Source organism: Oncorhynchus kisutch, linkage group LG14, assembly GCF_002021735.2.
Source record: "Oncorhynchus kisutch isolate 150728-3 linkage group LG14, Okis_V2, whole genome shotgun sequence".
Lineage (NCBI taxonomy): Eukaryota > Metazoa > Chordata > Actinopteri > Salmoniformes > Salmonidae > Oncorhynchus > Oncorhynchus kisutch.
This window is the reverse complement of record NC_034187.2, coordinates 71,765,917-71,780,029: the sequence shown is the minus strand read 5'-3', so window position 1 is coordinate 71,780,029 and position 14,113 is coordinate 71,765,917. Positions and strand designations below refer to the sequence as shown.

General features: G+C 44.2%; 1 protein-coding gene across 1 annotated transcript in view; it reads left to right on the top strand.

The window, feature by feature from the left end:
* LOC109903400 (polypeptide N-acetylgalactosaminyltransferase 4) overlaps positions 1–12,350 on the top strand; it is a 28,443-nt gene extending 16,093 nt beyond the window's left edge. The window contains 9 exon segments of the mRNA XM_020500070.2: positions 452–474; positions 476–642; positions 736–921; positions 1,287–1,404; positions 4,249–4,425; positions 6,709–6,840; positions 7,206–7,316; positions 8,497–8,649; positions 10,306–12,350. Of these exon segments, the coding sequence (XP_020355659.1) occupies positions 452–474; positions 476–642; positions 736–921; positions 1,287–1,404; positions 4,249–4,425; positions 6,709–6,840; positions 7,206–7,316; positions 8,497–8,649; positions 10,306–10,446 (1,208 nt within the window). The 3' untranslated portion in view covers positions 10,447–12,350.
* The last annotated feature ends 1,763 nt before the right edge of the window (positions 12,351–14,113 follow it).

Here is a 14,113-nt window from a genome sequence, read left to right as displayed (position 1 = left end):
GAGAGAGAGAGAGGTAGAGGAGGGTAGTGCATGAGGAGAGAGAGAGAGGGTAGTGCATGAGAGAGAGAGAGAGAGCGGTAGTGCATAGAGAGAGAGAGAGAGAGAGAGGTAGGCATGAGAGAGAGAGAGGGTAGTGCATGAGAGAGAGAGAGGGTTAGTGCATGGAGAGAGAGAGAGAGAGAGAGATAGAGAGAGAGGGTAGTGCATGAGAGAGAGAGAGAGATAGGGTAGTGCCTGAGCGAGAGAGGAGAGAGAGAGAGAGAGGTTAGTGCATGAGCGAGAGAGAGAGAGAGAGAGGGGGTAGTGCATGAGCGAGAGAGAGGGTAGTGCATGAGCGAGGGTAGTGCGAGAGGGCGAGGGTTGTGCAAGAGGGAGAGAGAAGAGGGTAGAGCGTGAGCGAGGGAAGGGGTAGAGAGTGAAGCCTGACCATCTATCTCTGTGTGAAACCCAGTCTATCTGAAGTCTCAGCTGGAGCCAGTACATCAGTAACTGGGAGCGTGTCCGCCTCATCCGCACCAACAAGAGGGAGGGGCTGGTCAGGGCGAGGCTCATCGGCGCCAGCTACGCCACGGGTGACGTACTGACCTTCCTGGACTGTCATTGCGAGTGTGTCCCCGGCTGGATCGAGCCCCTGCTGGAGAGGTGTGTGTGTGTGTGTGTGTGTGTGTGTGTGTCACACAGCCACCATATTGACAATGTGATTACAGTTTCATTTGTATCTTCTCCTTCCTCCAGGATTGGTGAGAATGAGAGCACTATCGTGTGTCCGGTGATCGACACCATCGACTGGAACTCGTTTGAGTTCTACATGCAGACAGATGAGCCCATGATCGGAGGCTTCGACTGGAGGCTGACCTTCCAGTGGCACGCTATCCCTGAGGTCGAACGCAAGAAACGCAAGTCCCGCATCGAACCTATCAGGTCTGTACTGTCTGGTCATCAGTTTGATTACAAAATGAGATCTCTTCTGTGTCCAAAATGGCAAGCTTTTCCCTATGTAGTGCACTACTTTTGACCAGGACCCTAATGCTCTGACTAAAAGTTATAATCCCAACTCAAATACTCTCCGGCCTTGTGGTTTGAAATGCATCTTTCCTTCTCTCCTCTAATCCTTGAGCGAGATGCAATCAGTTATCTAGTTTGATTGGTGATGCAACTAGACCAAAACATTGCATTTACTTTAGCTGCCCTCTTGGCCAGGTGACAGGTCATTTTAAAAGTCTTCAAGTCTCTCTGTGACTGTTGATGGGGCTCAACTCCATGTTCCACTATGCTCTCTCTCTCAGGTCTCCTACCATGGCTGGTGGGCTGTTTGCAGTGAGCAAGGCGTACTTTGAGCACCTTGGCACATATGACATGGGCATGGATGTGTGGGGAGGAGAGAACCTAGAACTGTCCTTTAGGGTGAGTACTGGACACTGTCACTATGGCATCAACATCTCAGTGGCTGAACAGTCTATTTAATATGGCATCATCATTTACATTTTTTTAACCTTTATTTAACTAGGCAAGATCAGTTAAGAACAAATTCTTATTTTCAATGACGGCCTAGGAACAGTGGGTTAACTGCCTGTTCAGGGGCAGAACAACAGATTTGTACCTTGTCAGCTCGGGGTTTGAACTTGCAACCTTCCGGTTACTAGTCCAACGCTCTAACCACTAGGCTACCCTGCCGCCCCAATCATCTCAGTGCCTGGACACAGTCTAGTTAATATGGCATCAACTTCTCAGTGCCTGGACACAGTCTAGTTAATATGGCATCAACTTCTCAGTGCCTGTGGCGTTTGCTGTTCATCTAAACTCAGCAAAAAAAGAAACATCCCTTTTTCAGGACCCTGTCTTTCTAAGATAATTCTGTAAAATCCAAATAACTTCACAGATCTTCATTGTAAAGCGTTTAAACATGGTTTCCCATGCTTGTTCAATGAACCGTAAACAATTAATGAACATGTACCTGTGGAATGGTCGTACAGACGGTAGGCAATTAAGGTCAGTTATGAAAACTTAGGACAATAAAGAGGCCTTTCTACTGACTCTGAAAATTACCAAAATAAATATGCCCAGGTCCCTGCTCATCTGTGTGAACGTGCCTTAGGAACGCTGCAAGGAGGCATGAGAACTGCAGATGTGGCCAGGGCAATAAATTGCAATGTCCGTACTGTGAGACGCCTAAGACAGCACTACAGGTAGACAGGACGGACAGCTGATCGTCCTCACAGTGGCAGACCACGTGTAACACCTGCACAGGGATCGGTACATCAGAACATCACACTTGCGGGACAGGTACAGGATAGCAACAACAACTGCCCGAGTTACACCAGGAATGCACAATCCCTCCATCAGTGCTCAGACTGTCCGCAATAGGCTGAGAGAGGCTGGACATCACCGGCAACAACATCGCCTATGGGCACAAACCCAACGTAGCTGGACCAGCCAGGACTGGGAAAAAGTACTCTTCACTGACGAGTTGCGGTTTTGTCTCAGCAGGGGGGATGGTCGGATTCGCGTTTATCGTCAAAGGAATGAGCGTTACACCGAGGCCTGTACTCTGGAGCAGGATCGAGGTGGAGGGTCCGTCATGGTCTGGGGCGGTGTGTCACAGCATCATCGGACTGAGCTTGTTGTCATTGCAGGCAATCTTAATGCTGTGCGTTACAGGGAAGACATCCTCCTCCCTCATGTGGTATACTTCCTGCAGGCTCATCCTGACATGACCCTCCAGCATGACAATGACCCTCCAGCATGACAATGCCACCAGCCATACTGCTCGTTCTGTGCGTGAAGGGATACTCTACAATGATATACACTGCTCAAAAAAATAAAGTGAACACTTAAACAACACAATGTAACTCCAAGTCAATCACACTTCTGTGAAATCAAACTCCACTTAGGAAGCAACACTGATTGACAATAAATTTCTAGTGGTAGCATGAGACTGAGTCTACAACCCACACAAGTGGCTCAGGTAGTGCAGCGCATCCAGGATGGTACATCAATGCGAGCTGTGGCAAGAAGGTTTGCTGTGTCTGTCAGCGTAGTGTCCAGAGCATGGAGGCGCTACCAGGAGACAGGCCAGTACATCAGGAGACGTGGAGGAGGCCGTAGGAGGACAACAACCCAGCAGCAGGACTGCTACCTCCGCCTTTGCAAGGAGGAGCAGGAGGAGCACTGCCAGAGCCCTGCAAAATGACCTCCAGCAGGCCACAAATGTGCATGTGTCTGCTCAAACGGTCAGAAACCGACTCCATGAGGGTGGTATGAGGGCCCGACGTCCACAGGTGGGGGTTGTGCTTACAGCCCAACACCGTGCAGGATGTTTGGTATTTGCCAGAGAACACCAAGATTGGCAAATTCACCACTGGCGCCCTGTGCTCTTCACAGATTAAAGCAGGTTCACACTGAGCACATGTGACAGTCTGGAGACGCCGTGGAGAACGTTCTGCTGCTTGCAACATCCTCCAGCATGACCGGTTTGGCAGTGGGTCAGTCATGGTGTGGGGTGGCATTTCTTTGGGGGGCCGCACAGCCCTCCATGTGCTCGCCAGAGGTAGCCTGACTGTCATTAGGTACCGAGATGAGATCCTCAGACCCCTTGTGAGACCATATGCTGGTGCGGTTGGCCCTGGGTTCCTCCTAATGCAAGACAATGCTAGACCTCATGTGGCTGGAGTGTGTCAGCAGTTCCTGCAAGAGGAAGGCATTGATGCTATGGACTGGCCCGCCCATTCCCCAGACCTGAATCCAATTGAGCACATCTGGGACATCATGTCTCGCTCCACCCACCAACGCCACGTTGCACTACAGACTGTCCAGGAGTTGGCGGATGCTTTAGTCCAGGTCTGGGAGGAGATCCCTCAGGAGACCATCCGCCACCTCATCAGGAGCATGCCCAGGCGTTGTAGGGAGGTCATACAGGCACGTGGAGGCCACACACACTACTGAGCCTCATTGTGACTGTTTTAAGGACATTACATCAAAGTTGGATCAGCCTGTAGTGTGGTTTTCCACTTTAATTTTGAGTGTGACTCCAAATCCAGACCTCCATGGGTTGATACATTTGATTTCCATTGATCATTTTTGTGTGATTCTGTTGTCAGCACATTCAACTATGTAAAGAAAAAAGTAGTTAATAAGAATATTTCATTCATTCAGATCTAGGATGTGTTATTTTAGTGTTCCCTTTATTTTTTTGAGCAGTGTATATATGTCATTTACTATGTTTTATTCATCTGTTCATCTGCTCCACAGGTGTGGCAGTGTGGAGGTTCTCTGGAGATCCACCCCTGCTCTCACGTGGGACACGTCTTCCCAAAGAAAGCACCCTATGCCAGGCCCAAGTTCCTCCAGAACACGGTCCGTGCTGCAGAGGTGTGGATGGACACCTATAAAAAGCATTTCTACAACAGAAACCCCCCGGCCAGAAGGGTAAAGTACTGTAGGACACTTTACAATAAAATGCTATCTTAACTTATTGTAAAGTGATTAACTAACTTATTGTAAGCAATAAACAAACTTGATGTATTGTAATAAAGCGACAAAGTAACTTATTGTAAAGTGCATAATTCCAGCAGGTGTTAAGAAGTAGGTCATGCTCTAGTTAAAGGTGTGATGGTTAGGCTATACCAAGGAAGGAACACCTTAGACTTGGCTATATATTGTAATGGATTAACTTGGTTGGAGGTGTTGCTTCACCTGTCTAGGTGTCAGCAGTGTTGATGAGGTGCTGTCTGGGTGTGAGAGGAATCATCTGTGTGTGTGTGTGTGTGTGTGTGTGTGTGTGTGTGTGTGTGTGTGTGTGTGTGTGTGTTTTTTTTTTTGTGTGTTGGCTGACATCAAGGTTTCATGTTTCTTGGTTTCACCACTGAAATGAATTACATTATTAATGCCAGGGATCTTTGATCAAACAAAACATTACCTTACCAAAGGGAGATGGAGACTGGGTGCCAGTTGGAACTGGCAGGTTTGAATTCACTTGGGTGTCATCTACATATAGGCCTTTATCAAGGTGGTTTGTTTTGTTTGAAGAGAAATGTGGTCACAGTGGTTTTGGTTTAAACCACCAAAGTAGTTTTTGTCCAATCGGAAGCAAATGGGCCAAAACAGGGCGGGAGTACGACCTACCTGAATCTGTCCAATAACAAATGCATGGTTTATTGTTTCTGTTGCAAAATGTTTTGCATAATCCAACTTTAGTGTCACAATCTGATGTGTGTTTGAATTCCCTCCCTTTGGTTTGTTCAAGGTGGGGAGTCCCACTGCTCCCATTAGTACAACAGGTATCACTCGCCACCTTGGCAAACATTACCTCCTTAAACAATTTCAACAACACCCTATCATATGTGAAATCCTTTTCTTAAGAACACAACAGCAGTTCCCCAACCAGGATTCAAACATATTCAAGATAACGGCCCAGGATGTAGCTACATACTTTTGGCTATGTAGTGTATGTGGACACCCCTTCAAATGAGTGGATTAGGCTATTTCAGCCACACCCGTTGCTGACAGGTGTGTAACATCGAACACACAGCCATGCAATCTCCACAGACAAACATTGGCAGTAGAATTGCCCGTACTGAAGAGCACAGTGACATTCAACATGACATGTGATTGGATGCAACCTTTCCAACGAGTCAGTTCTTCAAATTTCTGCCCTGCTAGAGCTATACCGGTCAACTGAAAGTGCTGTAATTGTGAAGTGGAAACATCTAGGAGCATCAACGGCTCAGCCGCGAAGTGGTAGGCCACACAAGCTCACAGAACGGACCGCCAAGCGCGTAACAATCAACTGTCTTTGGTTGCAACACTCACTACAGAGTTCCAAACGGCGTCTGGAAGCAACGTCAGCACAGTAACTGTTAGTCGGGAGCTTCATGAAATGGGTTTCCATGGCCGAGCAGCCGCACACACGCAATGCCAAGCGTCGGCTGGAGTGGTGTAAAGCTCACCGCCATTGGACTCTGCAGCAGTGGAAACTCGTTCTCCTGGAGTGATGAATCACGCTTCACCATCTGGTAGTCTGACGGAGAAATCTGGGTTTGGCGGATGCCAGGAGAACGCTACCTGCCTGAATTGTTAAGTTTGGTGTAGGAGGAATAATGCTCTGGGGCTGTTTTTCATGGTTCAGGCTAGGCCACTTAGTTCCAGTTAAGGGAAATATTAATGCTACACCATATTCTTGAGCATTCTGTGCTTCCAACTTTGTGGCAACAGTTTGGGGAAGGCCCTTTCCTGTTTCAGCATGACAATGCCCCCGTGCACAAAGCGAGCGAGGCCCATACAGAAATGGTTTGTCAAGATCGCTGTGGAAGAGCTTGACTGGCCTGCACAGAGCCCTGACCTCAACCCCATCGAACATTGTTGGGATGAATTGGAATTTCCACCTCGAGCCAGGCCTAATCGACCAAAATCAGTGCCCGACCTCACTAATGCTGTTTCTTGTGGCTGAATGGAAGCAAGTCCCCACAGCAAAGGCTGTTATTGCAGCAAAAGGGGGACCAGATGTTCGACGAGCAGATGTCCACATACTTTTGACCATGTAGTGTATCTGTACATGATATTGTGTGTCATATCAAACCACTCCTAGGATTGTCAACTTTGACCTGAACTGCATTTAGCATTGCAGGGAGATTTAGCCTATTATTCTGCTGTAGCTTTAGAGTTGTGTGTGGAAATTGACGCTAGCTAAATAAGTGTGTTATTTTTCCACAGGAGACCTATGGGGACATCTCAGAGAGGGTGGTCATTCGAGAGAGACTGAAGTGTAAAAGCTTTGACTGGTACCTGAACAACGTCTACCCTGACCTGCATGTACCAGAGGACCGGGAGGGCTGGCACGGGGCGGTGAGTCTCTGTTCGTCTGTGTCTCTCTCTGTCACTGTCTGTCTCTGTCTCCATGTCATAATCAAGTACATTTTTCTCTAAACACCAGAGCACCACTTGAAAAAATTTAGACAGGCAGCATAATCCAGCACTTTGTTCTTTCAAATGTATATAGGTGGCCTCAATAACAGTGTCTAGGTGTGGACTCAAGGTGTTGACTTCACCCCAGGCAATTGTTTCAGTCAATCAATCAAATGTATTTTATAAAGACCTTTTTACATCAGCAGTTATCACAAAGTGCTTTACCGAAACCCAAAGAGAAAGCAATGCAGAGACATGGATGGCAGATATCATGATGCTAATCCAGATCATTCTCCTCATCACAGTTGCTTAGCTCTGGAATGCATTCAGAGTGCTTGGACTACAACGCTCCGGAACACAATCCCACAGGGGCGCACGTCTCCCTCTTCAGCTGCCATGGGCAGGGCGGCAACCAGGTGATATAACATTTCACGTCTGTTTATTTTATCTCTCCACCCTCCCTGACCCACGTCTGTCTCCCTGATGGACAGACGGAGTGGTTTTTCTGAATATCAACGATATCCGGTGACCATGGGAGAATATCCACCTCATCTAGAATCTAGCTTCAAAGCGAGATACGAAGACATCTTAAACTTTGTTTTACTAATGCCAGACAGTGTCCTAAATGATATTTTAATCCTAAATCTACAGATATCTTAAACACTCAACTAAGCCAAGTTAGTTAATAGCCAAGAAGACTTGCTGTATGGATGTATACTTTATGTCCAGTCATAAACGGGGTAGTGAGGCATTCAGGCAGAGGCCTCATCTCCACCAGCTATATCTCTCTGATTACTCATTGATGCATTGCATCAGGTGTACACCGCTTCTAAAAGCAACATGTGTGTGACTGAAAATCTGTTTCCACAACCTGCTCTGAAACAAGAAATGGGAACCTCTACCTTCTCTTTAGAGGTCCCCCCTAGTTCCATTTAATACATGAGACCACCAGCCACAGACAGTGGCCTAGACTGGATAAATACGTTTTTTCAAGACACAAGGGAGAACTCTTGATTTTAATAGAAATCACAGTTACCCCGTCTGAAAGATACATAGGATGTGGGGAGAATGAATCGAATGATCGGACCATTGAAGATTGATTTATGGGTCGTGGTCAAAAGTAGTGCACTATATAGGGAATAGGGTGCCATTTGGGACTAAACCTCAGTGTTTATATCTGGGTGATTGAAATGGTTGGGAGCCTTCTTATTAGCATGATGAACCCCACTGACTGTTCAGTACACACAAATCTGGCTCAATGGAGATCCATCCAGCAGCCATTTCTCAGAGGGAGAGATGAAAGAAAGAGGGGGAGAAAAAGAGAGGGGAGAAAAAGAGAGGGGGGAGATGCGGGGGGTGCACATAAATGTTTGGTCAACAGACATTAATTTGACCTAAATCCAATCCTAATTCTCTCAAAGGGAAGAGATTCTTATGGTGAAATCTCAGATAGCTGTGTAACGCTAATGTTCAGAGCTGCTGATTTGATAAGCAGAAGCACAGCGAGGAAACATTGATCCATTCTCCAGGATGACAGTGATTACTATAATTCAGAAAGCATGCATGTAAATGCCTCTCTCTCTCCTTCCCCCCCAGTACTTTGAGTATACGACCCATAAGGAGATCCGCTATAACTCTGTGACGGAGCTGTGTGCCGAAGTCCCCGAGGGACAGATTTACATTGGGATGACACACTGCCCCCAGGACAGAACCCCTACACCCCCCACCATCATCTGGGAGTTCAGAGAGGTGAGTGATGCAGACGCAAGCGCAAAGATTCATGTTAACAGAGGAATGCTCGTACACACACACTCACTCATTCACAGAAAAACAAAGCATTTATAGTATTGAGTCTGGACAACTGGGCTGATCGAATTTGAAAAGACATGACAGTTTTTGGGGGGTTTCTTTTCTACAGTTGTAAAGCGACTTTGGGTCCTTGAAAACCGCTATATAAGTCCCATGTATTATTAGTGGTCTTCATACTACATTTAGTTTTCAGTTTGCTCTAATGCCTTATACCTGGATCATTGGCAGGGTGCGCATAAGGCTAGGAGAAGCTAAGCTTCCCCTAAAGTAAATTGAATTAAATTGCCAAAATGATATACTGTAATTAGCCTACTCCAGTCTATACAGAAATAAATACAATCATTCAAAATAGGCTACTGCAACAGAAAGCATGGTTTGGTCATAGAGGATCATTAAGCTTAATTTTTTTTATAATAACCTGTGGATTGTTTTAAATCGTATTGCCTGCAGTCGGAAAGGCCTGCAATTTGGGCAGCACGCAGGGCATATACCAAATAGATCATTGTTTAGTTGCGACCCAGTGAAAAGCAGAGGCCCAGCCAAGCATATCGCAATGTTCAAAAATACAATTGCGAGGAAAACAGTTTGGAAAGCAAGTGGCTATTGCTGTAAAGAGACAACAATAGAAAATACTCTAATCTGTCTTTTCGTTCTCAACTTAATTGATTGAACGTCATAGCCTATCTTATTTGCACTAGCGGAGAGCATCGGCCATATTACTGGTGAGTGTGCATATATGTTATGAATATTGTTCACTCTTTATCATTGGGTCAGTGCCACATTTGTTTTTGGACGATCATTTAATATTGTATTTGTCTCTCCTTTTTTGGCCTATTATATGTCATTTTTTTATTGATCTGTTTGTCAGTATCAGCAGGGTAGGCCACCCGGTCATTTTGATCATTTTTATACCAGAGACTCTGGGTTCGCGCCCAGGCTCTGTCGCAGCCGGCCGCGACCGGGAGGTCCGTGGTGCGATGCACAATTGGCCTAGCGTCTTCCAGGTTAGGGAGGGCTTGGCCGGTAGGGATATCCTTGTCTCATCGCGCACCAGCGACTCCTGTGGCGCGCCGGGCACAGTGTGTGCTAACCAAGGTAGCCAGGTGCACGGTGTTTCCTCCGACACATTGGTGCGGCTGGCTTCCGGGTTGGAGGCGCGCTGTGTTAAGAAGCAGTGCGTCTTGGTAGGGTTGTGTATCGGAGGACGCATGGCTTTCGACCTTCGTCTCTCCCGAGCCCGTACGGGAGTTGTAGCGATGAGAAAAGATAGTAATTACTAACAATTGGATACTACGAAATTGGGGAGAAAAGGGGGTTTAAAAAAATACGAAAAAAAACAGATTCTGCTAATGTCTTCGGTCATATAAAAGTGTCGTAAATTATAAAAGGCCATCTTTTTTTGTCAACAATGATTGAATTCTATTATTAGCCTATATTATGACTATCCAATGTAATCATCACGTTAGGAATAGTAGGCTTCCATATGTCTGAAAATACGATGATGCATGGAATGGTTTATTATAAAGGTGCATTTTTCATGAAAATTAGCTTGAAACTCACACACCGCCTATGACCTGATGTCTCTTACCACTTCAGGACGGGACGCTCTACCACCCTCACTCAGGCATGTGTATCACCTCCTACCGCACAGCCGAGGGGCGCACAGACGTCCAGATGAGAATCTGCACACCCGGGGACAAGCAACAGCGCTGGAAGTTTGAGAATGGGAGGGACTAACCTCACCCTAAGTGACCTCTTGGAGAGAGGGAGAGACTCTCTGCACACTACTGAATACTTGACAAATGTCCTAATTTAAAGTGCCTTTGCAAACCAAATGGGTGGTAGATGGGCTCCACACCTGAGGTGACAATATTTCTCTCTGTCGGAATTCCTCCTTTACAGTTGACCTCCTCCCACTGTGAGGGCTGAGAAACAATAAGAAAGCTTGAACGTGTGGTGTCAGTTCTAAAAGACTGGTTTGAAAGAGGAACAATGTCATGGGAATTCAGTGGGATAAGCATAGATGCTAACAAATACTCTTGCATTGAACAATGTTTTTAAAATCCTATTTATGTTTTTTTTACAGGTAAATCACACAACAAGTCATCTAAGGGTGTTTCTGGGGTTTGAAATTAAAAAGTAAAATGTTTACTAAACAAATATGATTCATTTAGGGGTCTAAAGGATTAGTCTTTCCTAGGTGTTGTTAATCTGGGGTTTGTTACTCACATATAACACTTTGAGATAGCTAAATAAGTCCAAACGCTTGGTGTCATATGAGACTTACTATACAAGCCCCATCTTGTGTGAGTGAATGAAGTGGACTCTGACACTAGTAGGCTACATGCGTTCTACTCATCATCTTCTGACTCTGTTTGAAGACTGTGTTTAAGGTAGGATCAGATTGGGCTGTTCAAACAAGACTTGAAACACTTAAGAGTGCGCTATGTACAATTTCACCATTGCCTGAGGTTGGTGGGACATTTGACATGGTTGTTTGGTAGTCTTCACTGTGCTGTGCAAAAACATTCTTTACACAGGCTGATTTACTGTGTCTACAATGTGCCTACAAAAACAGAACAGTTGTATTTTCTGAGGAGTTTTTTTAACGTGTTTTAATCTAAAATCTACTCTGCCTAACAAAGGCAAAAACATGTTCATTTCACTTTCATAGTAGCAATATTCTCATATGGGTGTTTGTCTGCAGCAATATTGTCTGCTCTCTTGCGTAGCCTCACCATTTCAGCTAGCACATGTCATGGCATTGCTTACTGTAGCATTCATCAATTGTTGATCTCTCAAGGGCTTGATTCTCTTAAATGCCCAGTGCAGTCAAAATTAGTTTTTTTCCTGTGTTTTGTATCATATTGTACAACTGCTGATGAAACGAACACTGTAAAAGCTAGAAAATGTGATCAGTGTTGGTTCCTGATAGTTGCTGATTGAAAATAAATCTACACAGGACTTTCTAAACAGCAGGTCTTGCATGGATGGAGTTTTTTGACTGCCTGGTGACATCATCAGGTGTTAAATGAGTTAATAGATCAATAACAAAGATTTCCAAACCTCTTGGCCAATAACAGCTATTTTTCCCAGACTTACATCAATGCAGCATTTGTATCAGTACTTGAAACTTCAACAGCACCAGCACTCTGCTCAATCCACTAAACCTAAACTTTTCCTAAAATAACTTTTCTGGTTCATTTGATTGGGATTCTACAACCAATGGAGATTAATAATCGTGTGTGTTGCCATTGAAGTGCTTATTGAAATCAGCTATACTGCCGAAGACTGCTCTTCCTTAATGCAGAGTATTTTTTGTAGTGCTTTGCACGAGGGCCTTTTTTAAATCAAATATTTGTACTGAATGGTTGATCTTTCAAAGCTTTTATATGATTCTATGAATTCGTTTTTATTTCCTTTGTAAATGATACTTTTTGGTATAAAGGGACCTGAATGGGATGGGGCTTATTTGAACTACTGTACCGATTTAATAAGCATAAGAGACGGTGGGGATTGTTTGTACCGGCGAAGCATGAAAGGGTTCAAATAAAGTTGGAGTTTTGGAAGATTGCTGTAGATCAATTAATGCCTTTTTAACTCACTGACCAATGACTATTAAAATCAAGAATCCAAAGGTGTTGATTTTGTGTTTCTTCTTGCTTAGCACTGACACACGACTCCATTGAAGATTGACAAGCAAGTAAGAAATATTTACTTCACTGTTTTCACTATAGGTATTTCCAAATATACTGATTTAGCACCATCTGGTGGCCATGGAAGGAACCAACCCGAATGTCAAATGGTGAAATTGACGCTGTTTGTGGTTCAATAAATATTTTTTAACCTTACAGTAAGTAATAAAACAATCAGGATTTTAAACATTCTTGAGTTCATTACATGACATGGGTACACCAACGGCTTCAGTGTTCACTACTCCAGTCAATTACTCCATTACTGTTTGTGAAATTGGCTGCGTTTACACAGGCAGCACAATTCTGATATTTTTTTCCTAATTAGTCTTGATCAATCAGATCTGAAAAAGAACAGTGGAAAAAATATCAGAATTAGGCTGCCTGTGTAATCTAGGTTTAGTGAAGTGTAAACCTAAAATAATTTTGCTTTCCATAAATTATGTAAATTACACTTGCTGTAGCATGTGCATTACTCTGGACAGCTTCCTGGGGTATTGCATCATAAGCACCTTGGAAATAAAGCCAATTAGCTGTGGGTTGATGCAGTGCCATATTTGTTGGCCGTTTGAGAATAATGCCATATGAGCTACCGTCTGAGAAAAGAGTGTATGGACAATTTAATTTGCATTTACAGTATCTCGGTTTTACATATTTTATTTTTTAATTGGTGTAGAGAGAATATCTGTTGTGCTACAACATGAGTGTTGACTCTGTCTTGTATGAAAATGTCCACTTGCATAAAATGTAGCCTAATGTATGTTTTCTCCCAGTGATAGTAAGAAAGACCGATCAGTGTACCGTGGTATATTACAACACTCCAGTTGCCTTGTTTCTTTGTTCCTTTCACAATAACGCTATTCAATCAAACAGTATGGCACTCAAATGACCTCACTCTGAACAGTTAACTCAATTATTAATCATTTTAATTTGCTTAAAGATGTTTGCTTCAAACTTGACATTTTTTACATATAGACCTGTGACAGTGCTAAGAGAAATAATGTAGGAATATTTGTCAATAAGGAAAACTTTGTTGCACCCGTAAATGTTGAACGACAACAAGTAAATGTTAAGTTACTATTTTTATAACACAAGTGCTACTCATGCAAGAACACAGAACAGCAGTAGTCTCTTTGACATCAGTGCATGAAAACTACAGGAAACTCTTTAGACACCATCTCGATATGGAAGTACATTTTTTCGTAACAGGTTAGGAGACTGAGGGTAACGATAGGAAAAGGATTAGAGTTAGTGAAAAGGCTCTCCTAAACTGCTACAAAAATCCCTGAAAACTACAGTTTTTTGTTTAACCAGACAAGTCAGTTAATAACAAATTTTTATTTGCAATGACGGTCTAGGAACAGTGGGTCAACTGCCTTGTTCAGAGGCAGAACTAAACATTTTTACCTTGTCAGCTTTGGGATTTGATCTAGCAACCTTTTGGGTACTGGCCCAACACTCTAACCACTAGGCTACCTGCCATGGTATAAAATACAGTCACGTGATATTGTACTGTTTTAGTGGAGCGGGTCGAGAGCTTCAAGTTCCTTGGGGTCCAAATCACTAAAGACTTAAAATGGTCCACACACTCACAGTTGTGCAGAAGGCATGACAGCACCTCTTCCCCCTCACAAGGTTGAAAAAGTTTGGCATGGGCCCTCAAATACTCAAAAAGTTCTACAGCTGCACCATTGAGAGCATCTTGACTGGCT